General features: G+C 39.2%; 2 protein-coding genes and 1 long non-coding RNA gene across 6 annotated transcripts in view; 2 read left to right on the plus strand and 1 right to left on the minus strand.

The window, feature by feature from the left end:
• Nucleotides 1-3,479: 3,479 nt before the first annotated feature.
• On the minus strand, nucleotides 3,480-5,037 carry hes2.1 (hes family bHLH transcription factor 2, tandem duplicate 1). The gene is made up of 3 exons (XM_039800768.1): nucleotides 4,688-5,037; nucleotides 4,397-4,580; nucleotides 3,480-4,288 (listed from the first exon to the last, which is right to left on the minus strand). The coding sequence occupies exons 1-3, from the start codon at nucleotides 4,775-4,777 to the stop codon at nucleotides 3,957-3,959; spliced, it is 606 nt and encodes a 201-aa protein (XP_039656702.1). The 5' UTR covers nucleotides 4,778-5,037; the 3' UTR covers nucleotides 3,480-3,956.
• A 7,994-nt stretch (nucleotides 5,038-13,031) lies between these two features.
• LOC120559215 lies at nucleotides 13,032-14,893 on the plus strand. The gene is made up of 3 exons (XR_005639231.1): nucleotides 13,032-13,145; nucleotides 13,808-13,906; nucleotides 14,786-14,893. It is a non-coding gene; the product is annotated as an uncharacterized LOC120559215 (long non-coding RNA).
• Nucleotides 14,894-19,090: 4,197 nt separating this feature from the next.
• The window catches only part of espn (espin), a 49,195-nt gene continuing 47,715 nt past the window's right edge, over nucleotides 19,091-20,570 (plus strand). For 3 of the 4 annotated variants that reach the window (XM_039800763.1, XM_039800767.1, XM_039800765.1), the window contains exon 1: nucleotides 19,092-19,913. In XM_039800763.1, coding sequence (XP_039656697.1) covers nucleotides 19,614-19,913 — 300 coding nt within the window. In that variant the 5' untranslated portion in view covers nucleotides 19,092-19,613. Of the gene's footprint in view, nucleotides 19,914-20,570 lie in introns of all 4 variants that reach the window. The other variant, XM_039800766.1, reaches the window with a different exon arrangement.

The following is a 20,570-nucleotide window of genomic DNA, read 5'->3' on the forward strand; positions in this document are numbered from 1 at the left end:
CAGCTGTCGTGGTCATAAACTATTTATGTGTTTTGAATATTATATTGTGATCATTAGTGTCACCTATTTTATTGGAGCAAGGATCATTTACAATTTGAAATGTTCACATATTTTCCAAGTTTTAAAACATTACTCACATGCCCATATGCAAATTAAAAAAGTTATTGGTCACTGTAATCATTCCTCATGGCCATGCCAGTTGAGAACTCCCCTCTGAGCCTAATTGCAATGTAAGAGATGGGGGACAGGGCCTCATTGTGTGCAAAAATACATAAGTTCAGCTGAAACTAATATGAGGCTCCAGCAGTTTGAAACAAATCAAGTATACAACATTCCCTTTTTGGGTTAGTATCTCTCCACTGCAGCTCAGCAGAGAAACACGGTCTGGAACCACGAAGGAGGAGTTTTATATTAGGAGATACCCACTGTTAAGACTGCTGAAGCCCATTAGCCTCGGCTCACCATTCAAGTGTACAGTATTTTTGCTCAAAACGAGGACAATAGATTTTGTCCATTACTTCCATAGAGGTTGCACAAAGAATAGATCTCTTATTGAGCAGTCGGTTGCTCCAGTACCGCCACTCCAATGTTTGTCCATAAACCTAACAAGAGAAGCTAAAACTCTTCCAATATTAACCAACCTGAAAGGGATGTGGATTAAAGTCGTCAGGATGTTAAAGTTTGACCCTTTATTGAATGTATGCTCTAGTATCTGGTTGAATCCAAAATTACACGTTAACAAATCCCCCATTTGGTGGAAGGATTGGATTGAGAGGGGCACTGTTACTCTGGACGATCTTTATTAAAACAATACTATGAAATCCTTTGATGACCTGGTACAACAATTTGGAATCCCCAAGTCACAATTCTATAGATACTTACAATTATGTCACATGCCTTTGGGGATTTTTAGACCCAACACAACAGCTCCTAAAACAGCTGGGTTCCTAGAAGAGATATTAAAGTACTATAGTCAAGGATTCAAGGCTTCTGTATATTACTCCATGTTGATTCAGACAGCAGGGGACGGGGCCATACTAGCTCTTAAGAGCATATGGGAGAGGGACCTAAGTCTGACACTGGAGGAGGATGAGTGGATAAAGATATGTACAAACATAAAAACCATGTCAAGGGATGCAAGAGTACATTTAATACAATTTAAAATAATGCATTGGTTTTATTGGACCCCGTCTAGACTGTTTAGATTAGATCTGATTGCAAATCCAAACTGCTGGCGATGTTAATCTGAAGAGGGTCATCTTTTAAATGCCTTATGGTCCTGTGACAAAGTGCAAGAATTTTGGACATGGATACACAGTCTCCTTATTGAGATCTCAGGGATTCAAATAGAGTTCTGTCCCAGACTATTTGTCTTGGGATCCACCACCTTGGGATGATTCAGTATTAACCGAAGAGATTAAGTACATAAAAAATTGGATCCAAACCAGCATCATGATAGGCAGATACTTCTTAGAGAGTGGAAGACCGAGGGAGTACCCTCGGTCCAAGAGTGGACTGTTGAATTGGCAAGAGTGGCAGCATTTGAAATGATGTCTTATAAGACATTTGGAAAATTAGAATTCTATGACAAAAAATGGGGCAAATATGTATCATTCTATGAAAGAAGAAAAGAGACTGTAAATTGAAATAATTCCTTGAGAGAGGCATCTATGGTATTTTGTTTTGATCATTTATTTTTACTTGTGTGCATGTGGTATGTTATTTAATAATCATACCTTGTATTTGTTAATTTTGTTTCTTCCTAACATGCACAAGACATCTTATATGGGGACTACATCGACGTGTAACCAAGGTGAATTTGTTTGTGGTGATGTGTTTTGTTTTGTTTTAGGGTGGGGGGCGGGGTATTTGTATTTGTATGAATGCTGTATTAAAAAAAAATCACAAAATCACAAAAAAGAATAGATCGCTTCACAGTCTGTATGGACAGCAGGAATAATAACAGTGACTTATTGACCATTTCCCACGGAATAAGATTTCATATATGTTTCCTACCTCACAGGGAGCCACTGGTTTCATCATTTGATCCCCAGTTGAGTCTGACAGTCAATCTGGAGAGACATTACATGTGCTTGAGATACATCAGGTAATCTATTAGGGAATATTTACTCACTGTTGTTGATCCATTCAACAAATGTTCAACATCCAAGCTGTATGACTCGTCTGCCTAAAGACAGAGCATAAACAGCTATACTGTCAGAAAATCATGTTGTGAAAAGGATCTTCTGAATTCGTTCGTTGCATTTTAAGTATTATGGTAAAAATTCAGGATGTTGGGACCTTTGAATGCACTTACCAGCGGTTTACAAAAAATCCCTGCTATTGTAATATCGTGTTGAATAAATATTAAGGTACCTGTCTCAAACGTGTTTCAAGTCTCTATAAGATGATTTACATACCTTTTTTTTATAAAACTAATGGCTGCCTAAAAGCTAAAAAACCTAATTCCATGTTATTCTTCCCATCCTATCACAACATTGTTCTGTTTCACATTGAACAAAAAATATGAACACGTTGTAAGATGCCTGTTAATGCATTATATACCTGCATAATGCGTTATCGTCAGAGACCAGATTGTGTCCTATAACAAAGTCATATGGAGGTATACATTTAAAAATAATGTTAAAATAATAATAGAAATTGTTAGAACTGGTCATTATCATTCTGCCCATGTTCAATAAAATGTTTAAAAGTATTATGAATATAATATATTCATAGTGGCGGGAGAGTGTAGTTGGTTTGCACACTGCACAGCTCATTTTCTGCTACATTGAAACGACTTTGATGTTGAACCACTTTTCTATTAAACAAAATACACTGTCTCTTCACCGATAGAGGCTTTTGAAGTAAAGGACATATATACAGACTGTATGACCACATATGCTAGTATAAAAAATAAACACATGGGGAACAGAAGTAGTCATTTCCAATATCATGTATCAAAAGTGTTAAGTTCAGGCTAGCCATCTACAGATATCCGAAAAACAACCTTATTGTAATGGGTTATTATACTGTGAGACGTAAAATAGTCTGCCCACAAGTTTCACTATGAACTGATGACAAGAGGATGCCGAATAAAATTTCATTAGGAAATGTTACATATTGTAAAATTAGTGGGAGGGGGGGTTCTTTGCGGGTGGGGGCGTCAAATATGTCATTGTAATTCACAACTGCAGTCATCTCAGTGTGTGTGTCCCATCACACAACCAGTCTAACTTTTTTCCCACCAATTTGGCGGCAACTAAAGAGGAGCCTCACATCTGCAACAATAGAGCAGCTGCTCATCAGCATCAATGGGCTCAGGCTGACCTGTGGCTTTATGCGTTTGCGCGCCTTTTTCATTCCTTTCATAAGATTCCTCTTACTAAGACGTCTGGGTTTAATGATACATTTGAGATCCTTGTAAAGCCACAAAAATCAAAGATCAAACAACACAGTCATATTCGGGAAATGCACATTTATTGAAAAGTTTGTTGTCAATGACAAAACATTACAAGTGTCACAAAACATTTGAAGAGTCATAAAACATTTTTTTTCTTAGGCTACATAACGTCAGTGAATACTATATAATCCTATTTAACACATAGTGTTTACAGACTATTCTTTTGCACAGACCAAAATACTTTTAAGTCCATATCGTGCAAACTTCCAACAAAATAACCCTTGGGGTTTTACAAAAGTGTTGTCTACAACCCATATCTTTGAAACCCCAAAGAAGATTGCATTTTAAAAAAAGCTCATAGACTTCCGTTTCTTTTCCTATCTGTGCTCGTTTGCTCTCTGGCATGAAACTGTAAAGGAGCCAAATGCTGAATTAAATTATTGTACAGCAACTCCAACAATTCTTAATCGCTAAGATTACGGTCATTGGAATACAAATAGCATAAATAACATCACAAAATAAATAACACGCATGAGATCAATGTCCATCTAATCTACCAAGGTCTCCACATGGCAGCTCCGACAGCCTGCGGGCCGGACTGCGCTCGGCTGGGAGCCACTGCGCCGCCGCTGCTGCGGGACTGGCTCTCCAGTCTGGAGCTGAAGCTGGATTTGAGGCTCAGGAGTCTCTTATGGATCTGAGGGAGAGTCCTGGAGCTCTGAGCGCAGCAGTTCAGGCAGGTTGGGGTGACGGTGGCGGACGTGGACTGCTGGACAAATTCGTTCACCCGCTGACACGCGTCTTGGTCCAGGCTCGTTTTGGGAAGCAGAGTGGAGACGCGCTGGAGGCAGGCTTTGTAGCCTTCTCTGTAACTCTCTGCGGAATCTGGAGGGAAAAGAGATTTGATCAGTGGCTTGAATTTCACGTGTAGCCTATAATCGCAGATAAGATAGTTTGTGCAATGCATATCGTAGTTCAGGAGATGATGCGTACCTTTGACTGGAGTGGAAGGAAGGTCTCTGAGGAAACGGACTGTCATTTCCAGAATGTCAGCTTTCTCCAGCTTGGAGTAGCGTGCGTTGTCTTTGCCAACCAGAGGAAGAATCAGGCTTTTCAAATGACTGAGACTGTCGTTGATACGAGCACGTCTTCTCTTCTCCAGCAAGGGTTTAAGAGTCTGGAAGAAATCATGAAAAACGGTTATCAGCCATACTTTTAAAAGAGTCAAATGAAAAAACATTTCCAGTAACATAAAGAGATGTACGGTTTCTCTCTTTTCCTTACCTTTCTCAGTTCGTTGGCTTGTTTTCTCTGGGCAACGGTGGACCTGGCAGGGAGAAGCTGGTTGGCCTCAGTAGTGATGCTGGGACTCATTTTGTTTTCTGCTTGTTGCGGTGTTTTTTTGAGGGGATATACTTGCGCTTGAAGCGGCTGAGCTGAAGTGTGCCGCAGAGCTGGAGAGCCTTCTATTTATGTGGATCCGGCGCGTCAGAGGGGAGGGAACACAAGCCATTGTGCTGGGGGTTTGACACAGGGGGGCGATGCCTTTGGGAGATGAGCGGAGCTCTGTCTGGACCATCTGGTCCCGTTGGGACCCTGCGTCTAGCGCTGGTATGCGGAGGTTCGTGATGATGTTGCGCTTTATTGCGTGTAAAATATAAAGCTTTAACGTTCATCCAAGATCCAATTGCGCATACAAGCCATATAACGATGATGATTTTCGAACATAAAAGGTTATACCACATAGCTGCTTTTTGGAAAATTTCTCCAGGAGTTGCCTCTTTATATGCCTGGCTGTGTTATTAAATTGACAATCTTTATTATCCTGTTTATTTTTGTATAGAAACGTCCCCACAAATGAGAGGCCAAATAAGATCATTTTAGTTTAATGACATACCTGAAAGTTGCACTGCCTTAAACGAACAATTAAAAGTTAGATCTAAATAATAATAAAAACCCATACATTCAGTCAGTTTATTTATGCTTATGTACTCGATTTGCTAACCCGCCACAATAAACGAAACAACAGAACCAGATGAGTGATTTTGAGGTGACAGGAGTAATCTATTCCTACAATTAATAAACCAGATACCCAAGCCACGCTATGTATGGATTAACATCTGCTTGTGGACCCACAGCAGCTTGTTTCCAATATCAACAACACGGTGTTTACCTGGAGGATTGGGGGAGGAGACTGTGTGACGTGACAACCTGCAACACACGCAGAGAGCGGAGTGCGTGCGTCTGCGGAGTAGGGACGTAGTATATGAATATACAAAGGAGTCATACAGTACACAAGTCTGTTCTATCACTGCATGGATAACACGGTGAGGAATAGGCATTTGATTCAGTACAAAACTGGACCTGTTTTGAAGTGATAGTCCCTTAAAAACTATTAGACACAATATTAAATATACTATTGTAGATATTTTAAACTGAAAGTAAACGGATTTTATTTCAAAATGTTCGAAGACTTTCAGTCAATCTCTGCTGCTGACCATCAAACCAAGCACAGTGCAGTGAGCTGCCAGTAGGATTCACGCGTTCGGCACGCGCCACAACCGCGCAACAGATGGGAAACCCCCCTTCTTCTCATCTTCCATCTAGGCTACACACTACACACCACCCCCTCCTCTGTTTCCCACCGTTGCACCACTCTGTTGCTGCTCCCATCAGCATCCCTGCTCCTGTTCTTGTGCCCCCTCACCATCAATGTGCTCCAACTAGATTTTTTGTCTTTTTTGGAGTGGGGGAGGTTTGCGTCCCAGCCCATAGACACAATGGCGGAGTTATATACATTATTACAAATCAGACCAAGTAAAAACAGCACTGCACAACAAGATGCTGAAAGGACGTCCTAAAACGATAAGTTCACAGAAAAGACACCAAATAAAACTAAATCTGTTTGATATGGCAAATACCGGCTTTACGCACAACCATTACGCACAGAATTGTTTACTGAAGCATTTCCAACCTCAAGGCTTAAGGCAAAAATAAAGAGCGGGAACATGCTTAACACACTGAAATATCAACTCAATTTCAGTTGATTTATTTACATCTGGAAACATCTGTAGTTCAACAAGCTCATATCCTTTTGGTAAAGATAACGCTGCTCTTCGGGTACAAGCTGTTCTGCTGTAGCTTGAGGGCTTTTATCCCTCTGTTTTTTGGTAAAGCATTATAGATGCGCAGTTTTGCACGCGTCCTGCCCCATGGGGCCCCAAATAACTGCCATCAAGTCCAGTCTGGGGACGGGCACTTCGAGATAAAACCCAAAAAGTGCATGAGAGGCTTCGGTTGGGACCCTTTTTGTCCTTGTTTCGGCGTGGGTATCCATCTGTGCAAGCTGAGAGCACAGTGACCCTTTGTTGAAGGAAGTACAGAATATAGTGGACTTTTCCAGCAACTGTATAGGAAAGTGATATGATTAGCTTCTTTGTTTTCTTTGTTTCTTTCGTTAAACTAGGCTACTGAATTTAATACCTGACTATTTATCAAATTTAAGTAAAATAAAGGAAAACTAGGAACACGTTTTATGACATATTAAGGATTATTAAGAAACATTGCCAACCGTTATAATCTGGAGCAAAAGGTAAAATTGTATTATATATATATTCCCAGAAAACATCTAAAATCTGAATCCTTGAGTTAAAGAAAACAATTCTGATGAGTGAGAATGTGATAGTATACACGGCATGAGACTGACACGAGCCAGAGCGACCAGACAGATGGAGCCTGCGCAGGTTTATTGATGCGTGAAACCAAAAGCGTCGACGGACTCTGCCTTGCTGAAGGCGATCGTTTCCATCGCGGCTGTGGAGACTTCCAGACTTCCTAGGTTTTCCAGCCTTCAAATCGTGACTGTAGCTGAAAGGATGTCTGGCATCCCAAGCCAAACTCTACGCCAACATTATCCGCATCATACTGAAGCATCTGTACAGACTGCTGGCTGCTGTTTGAGTACAGCATTGAGACACACATGACAAGTTTGATTAAACTTCCTGTTGTTCCCAGTTTGTGATCACATCCCACTTGACGTAAAATAAATGTGTTTTAAAAATGTTCTTTTTTTTAACCATAAAACACTTAGGCTAATTTATAGCGGGATTTGTATCCTAAAATATTCAGGTAAAACCGTCGTGTTAGCTAAAATGTAGACTTCGTAGGCGTAAAGACTGATCGCCTTTAACTGTTATAATTGAAATGCTAAAAGTGGTTAGAACATGTATAATTTCAAAATTGGTTCCATATTAAAATGATGTGAGATGTAGTGTGTTTTATCTGCAGCTCCCCAATTATCACTTCTGTTTTCTTGTAAATAACGACGATAGAATAAGACAATTTATAAACAACTTAATTTAGTCTGTTTCTCTTGTTATCCCTGAACCAGATTTTAAGTGAGATATTTTATTTCTAAGTCAATTTCTTGAAATGTGTCTATTTAATGAAAGACATTTGATTTAATGGTCTGACTCAAAATGTCAGACCTTTGCATTTGTCATTGTTTAAGGGGAACCAATGAGAAATGTAGTTTTACATGTTTTATAGTGGGGGGGGACAGCACAGTATTTCAATGTAACTAACATTGAGGTGCAGAAATTATCATACTGAGATTGACATTTGAAAGCTAGTTTTATACAACAATACCAAAATATAAAAAGCAACTGGCTCCATATTATTAAACATTTAAGTTGAGCAAGGTAATACAATGAAATATTTGTAGAAATGCAGTTATTGAATGAAGCATGAAGGCTTTAACTGTCATTATTCCTTAAGCCTGCAGGCACTCTAAAGTGGGCTAGTCATTCTGCTAGTTCTGCTGTGTTTTATGGCAAGTCTTACATCACAGACATACAGCAGTGTGAGGGGTACACCGAGCAGTTAGAGGAAAGGTCACAGTGAAAAGTTAGCCTCGTTTTTGTTTTTACCAAAAGTAAGGTATAAAGATTTTAAGTGATAAAACAATTAGGAATTTTGATATTGGAAAAGAGGGACAAACTCAAGCCAACACAGTTACTCTCATCACTGCCGGTGTGGTGCGGTGTGACCTATAGAGTAACTGATTTCAGAAGGAAAAAGCACTGGAGCACACCGATTTGTAGACTCAATATTGTTTCAAAAGTACTGTGTCGACACTACAATCCAACATTTCAACATATTTTGCCCTGTAATGTTTGCTGTTCTTGTTCTGATTAGCACCCGATTCAGCTGCACATTGGTGAAAAATGCGCTGAGAACCCCGTTTCACCAGATAACACACACTGCTGATGTGACGCTGGTAGTTTTTTTGTAAGGCTGTTGCACATTGAGTTCATCACTAATTCACTAATTTGGTTGTACATATTTTTTTTCTAGCTGCAGCAATCCAAAAAAAATCAAGCAGCCAAATTCTGACTGTTGGCATAACGATTTCCTCACAAATGATCCTTTAGCCTATATGGCTTAAAAACATTACAGTTTTCTTTCAGTATCTCTCTCCACTTAGTTTGTTGAACTGGCAGCAGCAGAAATGGCTGTGTTGCTATTCAAGCTGCTTGGACAGGGAATTCCTAATTAGATGGATTGTATTTCTACCAGAAAAGTGATCTTAACGGACTATTCCAGCTCCAATATCAATAGCGTCCCCTCCCACTCTACAGCAACATGAAGCTAGCCTGTGCGATTCTGCCACCAGTTTTGCATTAGCTCTGCACATCTCTCTACTTTTGTATAGTATGTCATCATGTGCTTCCAGCTCACAGTGTAAAGCTACTGTAAGACCATTCCAGTATGATTGTGTAGCAGTTATGTTGGGTTATGACACAAGTACCGAGACAAAGACCATGTGGAGAATTCAACTAAATAACCATTTCCTTCCTTTCCCTTTAGATTGAAGGGCGTGAACTTTCTGATGAGTCACTGAGCAATACGATGTTTATCATGTAGCCATGAGATACTGGGTTTGGATTCAGCCCTTGAATATGTCTTCTTTTTTTTAAAAAGACTTCCGTAGGAAATGTTTTGGGCTTAAAGCTGCACCGACTAACCTCTTTCGTAGCTGTTAATCGTATCTCAGTCTTTATCAGCAGATTGAGTTTGCTTTGATAATCGCCATGAGATGCAAGCTTCAAAAAAAGCTGGCAAGTGGACCTTGAGTCATTATTTATTTTTTTCCAAAGAGGAGGTCCGAAAACTGAAAAGGCTTCCTGGGAAAACCAGGAAACTAAAGAAAACCTCACGAACAGCTTCTTTCCTCTCCTTCATTAACACAACAGAAAGCAACATGAAAGGGGTTGTGATTTAAGGGATCTTCAAGATACTGTATACGGGCATACAGACCTTTATCTGGCTGTTTCTTAAGGGCCTCATCTTTGGCTTTGCGTCTCTGATTAAGAGTAGTCAGGTGTGGGTGACTGGTGGACTCTTGTGCTCCATGTGGTGGAGCTTTGTGAGGTGACCTCTGTCCGTGGTGCTGAAGAGGGGAACGGGTGGTTTGACAGGTGAAAGCTGTCTGTGGTGCTAAATAGTTGCTCGGAAGTCACCCATTCAGGCCCGACACTACATGTTGGTCCTCATGTAGTAATTCCTCTCTACCACTGAAAAAAGGTCAGGATAACAAATACTTTTCAGTCTTTTTTTGTGTCTAGATTCCCAAAATGACATCTTACTTACATGTAAATTTGCACAATATGTGTGCCAATGAAATAGAGAAGGGATTTCTATGTGTGTACTTTATCCTGAGAGGAACTAACTAACGTCTCCTAGAATGAATGAACCGTCCAACACCAAGACACCAGCTCTACACTCTATGGAAAGGGACATCAGTTAAGATGGGGGCAATTATAGGAAACAAACAAAAACATCCATCTTCATAAAGTCTTACTTTGGTCATGCACCTGTATTGTATCCTGAGTGACATTCAAGTGCAACAAAGTGCTAATAACTGTTTTGGCACAAGACCATTAAAAGTAAATGGGGCTTATACTCGAGTGTTCACTTTAGGTACATCTATGCAATCTAATGCAAAAGCTCTGCCATGAATTCTACTTTTACGAAAGGTGAACATTCTTCTTTACGTTTAGTATTGAGCATTACATTGAAAAGTGTTTATAATATTTTGCCCCGCTCATGTGTAAACTGGAAATGTGTAAGCTTTGTAAAAGTATATGTCCATGGCAGGGCTGTTGTATTGGATTGCATTAGATTGTACAGGTGTACCTAACAAAGTGGCTCTTACTAATGTTACTGCTTTTTGGTAGCTGTCGGATTTGTTTCAATACAATCCCGATATCTTCAGCTGCAAACAATTATATAGGCATATTGAGAGTAGAGATGCTCTTTGTATGGCTTCAGAGAGATGGGGGGAGGGGTTGTGAAGAAGTTAAGAGGGACATCTAAATATATAAAAATGTATATTTTTCAGTAAGTAAATTAAATAACTAAATGTTTTTGCACAGCCCTGTTTCGTACCGTTTGTTGGTTATGTCAAATCACTGATGAGACACCTTTCTCCCTGCAAAAGGAATACCTATCAAAATATGCCAAGACGCTTCCCACGCCTAAACCAACGCTAGTTTCATAAAGCGTCTGCCGCAGCAGTGACGAAAACCCAAACTTGTTTTCTCCTGCACCAAGTCCATCTGACGTCACTGATTCTGTCCCAAAGTCTGCGTCAGCATCCCCAGCGCTCATGTGCTAAATGAGACGGTAACAAAAGACTGTGATAAATTAGTGTTCTCTGAATAAAACATCAAGCTGCCCAAATGATGCAGAAAAGATGGCATCCTTGTCAATATGGTTTATATCCTATAGGCCTTTGACTTAAGTTAGGCCTATTTAAAATCTTAGATACAACTCCAAGAGTCTAAAAATATCTTATGATTTCAGCTGCCTCGTATCTTCTTAACAATGCCATGCTTTCCTCAAACGTGCGCTCTGCGGGATATTCGTTTATTAATAATATAAGCCCAAAGTCCATTGGTTGCTGTTGAAGATGTGGTACACAATGAAACTAGAACTGAAACTAAGCGTTTCGTTACACTGGTAGAAACTGGGTAAAAATCCTGTTCAAACATGAAAAAACACCAACAATATGCAGTAAAACACCGACGTAGACAGAAATATAAATTTTGAAGGAGAGATCACGTATGGTTGGATTATGGTTCTCTAAAATACTATGAATGCAAACATGCAAATACTGTGCTTTATATCTTCACGGAAGCTTTTAGAAGCCTATACGTCCATATAGCCACACTGTCCCTCGTTGAAAATGAAGTAGGCTATATTACAATGCAAGCATCGAGCCTGGCGTCGTTTTCAGAAAAGCATTTTTGTAGCTACATTGCATAAATCGGAGGGATGGCTCAGACAGGATTTGAATATCCAACCAAGCCTAACAAAGCCAAAAGCCAAGCTGTAATGCACAGCACACATCTGGTGGCGCACATTTGTTTTGCGCTTCAAAGTTGACAAAGGTAAACTTATAGCGTCGCATAGGCTTATCCACCAATAGCAGTGGTTTCCAGCTCTGACAGGCTTGTCGTCATGTCTTTGCTTGTCAATGCACCTCAATGTGCGCTTCACAGACAGCCAGCAGTCTGACACTCCATTGGTGTTCAAGGAACAGACGTGAATGGTAAAACAGAGACGCTATAGGCTAAAACCTCAACAACAACAACAACAACAACAACAACAACAACAACAACAACAAAATAGCTGTTTATTTCTTCATCTCTTCGTAAATAATAGAGGATATTAGGGATTTAAGCAGCCCCCAGCTACAGGCCAGGTAGGCTATTGGAAAGGCAGGACAGTCGGCTGTTGGCGGGTTTTTTGAATATTGGATATCTGATTGAGGGGAATCCATTGTGTAGCCATATCAGGGGCACGAGAACAGCACGAGCCAGGCGAACAATGGCAGCAGATGGCTTTCCTGCTCAGATGAATTATTTTGAAGTTACAGAGACACAGCGACCATTAAGAGTTGTCCGGGGGGAAATTAAAGAATGGGAGGTTAATCACGAAAATACATTGACATTAAGATATTCTATATTGAAGCAATGTCCAATAGGCTATATAAGAACAATATTCTCAAAGTGGTTTACTAATGATAAGGCCGATTTAGGCTATTATATGTTACAAAATATGAAATGTTAATTACTCGTTTCAATGCTGTAACTGCTCATAACAATGGAATGAAATTAGAACAAAGGGTTAACATTTGGTCAAATACGAAAAGGTGGTAATCAAGTGCTAAACATGTAGGCCTATTCAGAAGATGGATGTATGTTTATCTCCGCCTTCCTGGATTTATTTGGAACAGTTACACAATCAATTTCTTTTTTTTATTATTATTATATTTTAAATTTGAAAAATAACCTGGCAACAACAAATAAGCAATGAAATTGCTTTCCGTTTGGCCTAGCTACTCTTGCAGTGAGACTCAGCTTGCAAATAGTCCAACATCAGTTATATAAGAACAAAACAATGAATATATAATTTAAAATATTGGCTTTTTGTAAATTTTTCTAGCTGTTGCATGGTCCTGCACAGTCATTCAGAAGTGCCTCTGAGCCAAGCCATGATAGGGCGTGGCCTGTACGAGGTGTCCGCCCACAGAGAAACGAGTCTCTGTCATTTGGCCCCAAACCTCGTGTAGTAAAAGGGCGCTCAATACAACTGCAGTCTTCAACCAGCAACGACCCGCACGCACCGCTGCGTGTGCTTCAAATGATGAGCAGAGGGGCAACGCAGTCACACCCTGGTAGGTTTCATTTTTATTTTTAAAACGTAACCTAATATTTATACCGATTTGCATTATGAATATGTCACTTAGGCCTATGTGTAGTATATATAAGACTTAATTTAATCTCAAGACACCGTGATTTAGGCTACATTGAATCTCACCCACTTATTTTCACCTGTTTCAATTTGCTGTTGTATGTAGCCTATGTTTATATGATACATCTTTATGCCTTTATACATGAAATAGTTTGTGTCTATATTTGCTGTAACGCTGTCTGAGCTTGAATAATGACATTTGTCAAAGACGTTGAAAATGAGCTCTAAAACGTGTTTTACTGTAACACTGTTTGGATTAGATTGTATAGTATTAAGACATGAATATAATCTGCTTTTATATTTACATTTCCTGTATGGGGTACAGCTATTCTGACTCCAGTGTATGATGTAGGCTGTTTTGCTATAGTTGTGTGGTGTACAGTAGGCTACAGTCAAATAGCCTGCCTAAGGACCTACTACCTCTTCAAATAAAATCAACTGAGACAGAGAGAAACCATTTACTTCACCACATTGCCAGTCAATTACATCACAGCAGAGTGGTCCAAAACTTGTTTGACTTTTGTCAATAGACGCTGCATTGTTCAAACGCCTGTCTTGACAAATCACTTGTGCTGTTTCTGTCAGCTGCTAATGAGCCTGAGTGTGAGAAAGTCTGACCATGGAGATTCTCACTGCAACTCACGGATGACCGGGTCCCTGTGGGGGAGACATCAAGCCTGCATGGTGAGTTTAAGCGGACAGAAGACCTCTAACTTATGTTGAGAAGGGACAAGATGAACTTAAGGATAAGATGCTGCCCAAATAATCACTTGCTACTTTATAAACTTAGCATGTTTATTCCTGCGTTTGTTCTAATGCTGTTGGATACACTAAAAGTAAAATAACCACGCACAATAAATTACCATAACTGTAGGTTATACAGAAAATGTGTCTATCTTTTGTTGTTGTTTACATCAGTCTGAATGGTCTATGAAAAAGATTTATGTCAGCAATGTTAAAATTGAAAGCTGTTTTTATTTCCCACAACATCAACACTTAATTGCAATTGTTAAAATTAGTTTATTAAATGTTTCAGCAAGAAACATGATAGATTCAGATACTATTAAAGGTCTCATTTGTTCATGGCCTCATATAGCTAGAAATGGAGGCTTTTAGAATTTGAATGTGTGTTAAGATTTAGGGTTTGGAGTGAAAAAGGGAATCCTAATCACTCCCAAACATTGTACATAAAAAATACAAAGTGAACTCACAGTTCAGACAGTACATAAACAGTAGGTCAGCATTTCAGAAAGCATCTTATAGGCTACTGACTACAATAAAGCTGCAGTGTTCATTTACTGTTTTTACCAACATTCATGAAGAGTTTGACTTAAAAGTCTTTACTCACATCTCATGCTCACATCTCAAATGTAGGCCTATGACAAATTTAAATATCAAACGTATTACATTCATATATATATATATATATATATATATATATATATATATATATATATGCCTATTATATATAATAATAGTACAGATATCAACTTCTTAATACTTCATAAGACACTGCTTTAAGATGTTTTCCTGATGTTTTAAATTGCATTCAATGTATTTCAGCTCCAGCTAAGCCAATCCAAAAGACTGCAAGAAAAAAAGAAATGTTAAGGGAAATATGCAGTTTGTGGATGGGAGGATGGAAATGGATAAATAAAGTAATTTCTTCTCTTTGTGTGTTTAAACTTTTTTGAGTTGATTAATAAAGTTGATTTTGTCTGGTCTCCTTTTTTATAAACATAGATGTATAGGCTACCTCTGGTTTTCTATTGTTATGGTGAACAACAGTTGGCTTACAGTAGGCCTATGTGAATCTTTGTATTATTAAGTAAATATGTCGCTGATGCATTATTAGTTTTTTAGATCATACATTAAGGTAAAGACACGCTTCTCTGTAGTTCAACATAGACTAAAGGCATCCTCCCTGCACGCGTCCATGGTTTACTCAAGCGAAAGCAATTAGTGCACGCGCCAACCAGCTGGCCCGTTGCAGATGGGCGCGAGGAGCTGCTATACTACAGTACCTATAATATATCAGAATCAGATAGGGTTTTTTTGCCACCGTAAGTTACATCTAAGTGGAATTTTCCTTAGTGAATGGTGCATACATACATAAACAAAAATATTAAACATATAAGAAATAAACAATACAGAAACAGAAACAAATTTATAGGGACTACAAAATAGCTATTTATAGGCTAAATAAGTTATTATATATATAGCCTATATATATATATATATATATATATATATATATATATATATATATATATATATATATATATATATATATATATATATATATAGCCTATATATGCTATATATAGCCTATATATAGGCTATATATAGCCTATATATAATGTTGACATAACCTTGTTTTGAAGGTGGTTTTAAAACGGGGACGTCTAACAAATAGAGATTTGAAGAAAATAAAACGAGCTATTTTGCCTATATCATCGACTCAAATCAGTAATTTCAAACTCGAACTCAAATGTTGTAGTGTTCTTTATCGAGACTTGTCTTCTCATAAAGATGGTTCTGGGTCAGCCATGAAAGTGTTAATTTATTGTTTTCAACAGTTTTTATTGTTGCAAACAGCCAGGCAGTGGTTTACGTTATCAGCAGCATGAACATGAGCAGAACATGTCCTAATTTGAATGTTCCCGCGCCGCAGCAGATGTGACCATACAATAGATGGGGCCCACGCGCTGAATAATTGATACCAATTTAAATAACTGTCGCACGTCTGACGCGTGCAAGAAATATCCCAGCTTTCCCAGGCTTAGTAGGAAAACCGTTGGCCGCTCCCTTCCAGTTCAATAGGGATTTAGCCTCCCATTGCTTGAAGTGGTGGGAGCGTCTTTAACGTTAAGCCTGGGAAAAGACTCCGGATCACCCTTCATTATAGAGCTGCTGGCTGCAGCTGCACCAAAGACGTGTTCTGCTTTTATGTCTGGACCTCATTTAGCCTACCAAACAGGCAAATAAATAGCCTACTTTCACAGTAGGCTATAACCAATACCCCATTTCATTCAAAAATAGGCTTTTCAAGTCGAAAAATTACTCATTCAAATCAATTCACTATATTGGTAATAAACTCAGTTGTATCACTGCTTTCAGGGACAACAAACAAATGATAGTATGTCTATATGAAAACTAATATATCCCACCATATGGAATGCCTAATATGTTATTGTTATCATTTATTATTATTATTAATAATAATAATAATAATAATAATAATAATAATAATATATTCAACACTTCAAAACAAAGTGCTTTGGTTAAACATGAAAGAAAAAAAAGAAATAAAAGACCCAAAATAGAAAGCAAACATTAAATATATAAGACCTTTTTGAAATAAAATGATGTTCTCGCATTAATAAAAAGTTATTTAACTTTTTTTTTTATCTGCAAGCATAATTCCTGTTACAGAATATAGGCCTAGGCTACTTATTGCAGGCTATGATGGTATTGATGTAATGCCCCCCTGAATCGAGAGTTATTATTATCCATTTCCTTTAGGGAGTTATCAGTCGCTCGTAGGAATTTCCCCTCTCCTCCCCCCAAATTGGCGCGTGGTGTCTATGACAGTTAGACCGGTGCAACAGATGGCTGGAGAGGCACGCGCCGAGCACGAGTCTCGCCCTTAACCCCGTCACCCCCCCCCTCGCTCCCTCCACTCTCCGCAGCAAACCCACCACATCAGGCAAAAACCGCTTAAGCGAAAAAATCAATCAACCTAATTTGACGGCGATGAGGCAGAAAGTGCCGGAACCTGGTGTGAGGCTGCACGTTTTCTTATTATGAGGTTATAGCTCCCAAATCATTCCATCAAAAATATAAGAACACGTCATATATATATTAACCTATATAAACAAGAATGAACACGAGTAGGATATACTGGCTTGAGTTTAAATAGACCTCGTATTTAAACAGTGCTTAGCCTCTAAAGCAGTAAAATCGGTCGATTTGGATTAAAGGGTATTCTAAATTCAGTTGTTTTTTATTATTAGTCGTCACTCGTACATATTGAATGTCCTGTGACGTGTGTTAGATAGCTGCAGTGACTTAGAGAAGCCAATACAAAATGATGACTTGACAACTGAACACCTCCGCAGGTGCAGCTATACCTTGGTGAATATGAAGCTTTCCTGCCACCGTTTGGTGATTAAAAGTAGTACAGTTCATCAGGTCAGATTCATGGAAATACTGGCAATTACTGTCTCCATTAAGCCTACTTCCTTCATCATTCAAGACAAGGTCAAACCAAACTAGATCATAATACGTGTGGTTTATTTTAACAGCTTGCATTTATGAGCTGCAATGGACTTATAGGCGTCGGTTGAGTATTTTGACTGGGAAAGTGAGTCATTTGACTTACACATACATCCAGTGGTGGAATATAGTCATCCATCATTTACCGGAGAAAAAGTAAAATTCTAAATAGAGTAAAATTTGTGTTATTAGCAAAATGTACTTATAAGTATCAAAAGAAAAGTAATCATTATAAAAAAAGGTTCCATTCAGTGTTATTTATCCAGTAGCCCAAATTACTGGATTATTGTTACGGACCATTAACGTGTAAGCAGCATATTGCTGTTGGTGGAGCTCATTTGAACTACTGTTAGGCACTGTAGGCTAGTCTAAAATAAATCATTATATTTTAGATCATGCGTTTTATAAAACCTAAATCTGAAAAGTAACGTCATATTAAAGTAGGGAAGTAAAAACCGTTCTCTATGAGAGTAGGCTATAGGAGAAGTATAAAGTTGCAAAAAAAATGGAGATTCTTTGTACCTCAAAATAATACGTAATTACAGCAGGCTACTTGAGTAAATTTAATGAGTTATTTTCCACCACTACTCACATCACAACAAATCAGTGCATTAACAATATTTTCATTATCACCTATTCTTCAACAAGTAGCCTAGTAATTTGTTTCACACTTCAAGATTTGTATGCATCAATTATTCACGCACAGTTAGGCCTACATAAAGACCTGAGGTTCTTTGTAACCACAACCATTTTCCAAAACAAACACTAAACCCAGACTAGTAGGCTAGTTAAGAATAAACATATTTTATTGTGATATAGCCATGGCTTAGTAGTTAAGAGAACAATGTTGGTTTTATATTCTAGCTACAAAAGAAGGTGGTATAAGAGGTTAACTGTGTTGATCAAACTGTTACTGGCTATAGGCTTAGCCCACCGGCGGATGGTCTCGCAGCATCCGCTGCCACACCACCAGGCTCGGGGAAGGCTTCATCCCACAGGCCATAAGACTTTAGAACTCACACCTCTGTCTGTGTGTGTGTGTCCTATGTACCCTAATTACATTAGGCCTATAGTTTTATTAATTGTATAGGCTATATCACTTCATATATATTTAATTTGTTTGTATTTTAGCCCTAAGACTTTAATTGCCAATTAATGTTAGCCTATTGTGCACATGACGAAAGAACTCTGAATATATTAGCTAGATAGCCTACAGAACTTCTACAATCCCTCAGTAAACGGACAAATTCCTTAACACAAGCGCAACACATTTTCATGAGCTCAGTTTTACAAAAGGCCACCAGATGGACCTCTACTGTGTACAAACTGTGTCCAGTGATGCTGTTTTGACTGCCATATGTAAAATTAATGCCGGTGAGGCCGCATGCAAAAAAGACTTGGCGTCTGTTCAAAAGTCCATTGCTGAATAGTTTTTAGCCATGGATCTATATTTGACTGATCACCACCCCAGTTGTCTCTCTGTCAGGCTATAGTTTTATAGCCTTTTCGTACTGCTGCCCCTTTAACTTCTGAGCCGATTTCCAGAAAGCAACAACCTGTAACCGGCTCATGCGATCCTCCCCCTGATGGATTATTTAACAGGCGCTGAGTCCCATATGTCGCCATCTGCTATAGGAAGAAAAACACTGCGGAATATTCTCTGAGGCACATGGTACACGTTAACAAAACAGGCTTAATAAACACATAAAAATAGATAACTTGAAAACATAAACCAAACTTGTGCGACAGGTGTTCAGCATCCTGCGGGCGTCAGGGAGGTAAGGAGCGGATAACTGAGCGAGCCACATCGTCGGGCAAAACATAGAAAGCAGGTTAGTTTATCGCTCAGATTAAGAACAATGGACTGAGTTTTATTGCAACATGTAAAAAGATATCGCATGTTAAAATGTGTATGAACGGAAACGGATCTTTCTTTTGACCGACTGGCTCTGGGAGGATGTGGAGCGAGAACTGAATTTTCCCACAAAACTAACCGGGTGACTGAGATGATCTGAAGCTTTGCAAAAATACAATGCTGACCCCATTAGCGAGGTGAAACGATCGGGCTCAACGCAGGCAACCAAAGGAAGGGTTCGTCCAACCTGCAGCAGCGATGCTGGTGGAGGGGGACAGGACGCTGCTCGCAGCAAGGCAAGGGGACGTGCAGAGTCTGAAAGTGCAATTAGCGCAAAAAACGCTCACCAGCGACGTCAAGGATGTGCTGGGGGCTTCACCGGTCCACCATGCAGCCCGTGCCGGGAAACTAACCTGCCTGCGTTTCCTGGTGGAGGAGGCAGGGCTGCCGGGTAACTGCCTGGCTAACAACGGGGCAAGCCCGGCGCATGACGCAGCAGCCACCGGCAACTTGGCCTGCTTACAGTGGCTGCTGACACAGGGTGGATGTCGGTCAGAGGTGAGTGACTTGAGCTTTAGTTGTACACGTTGAAGTTTAGCAGACCTGTCGCCTAATTCTCTCTTTACTCTGACCTGGCTGCCATTTCTCAGCTGTGTAGCCTACCTGCCAACCCGTTTCACCTCACCAACTGGGGTCCAGTTCATATGGGGTGCCATATCAATAACAAAGTTTTCTAACAGACTTTGTACTTGGAAATGAAAAAGCTTCTAAAATAAAACATTGACCAACATGAGACACTGAACCCATACTAATAAAATCTAAAAGGTATAGCAGCTCCACAAGGCAGGGTGACCCATCTGCTGTTTTTCATAGAGTAAACCCAGAGACACATTACAGTCTATTTAACTGAGCATTAAGTTAAGTGACCATATAACATGTTCCAACTACATTCTACAGGTTTTATAGTGTGTTTTTGTGTTGCTGTTCAAACAGGTGGTCAGTTGACCACAAGGCCAATAAATATGGTTTAAACCTAATCATGACACTGTTAATTCACTCATAGTCCCCAATGTTCTGTAAAACCACAATCCTTTTATCTTAAGTGGTGATCAGTTATCTGTTTGGTGATAGCAAAAGATAACTTTATTCATGCTGGCAGCTGCCTGCAAAAAATGCACCAATAACAGATTTAGCATCAAGACTTTAAGAGACATC

Source organism: Perca fluviatilis, chromosome 5 (assembly GCF_010015445.1).
Source record: "Perca fluviatilis chromosome 5, GENO_Pfluv_1.0, whole genome shotgun sequence".
NCBI lineage: Eukaryota > Metazoa > Chordata > Actinopteri > Perciformes > Percidae > Perca > Perca fluviatilis.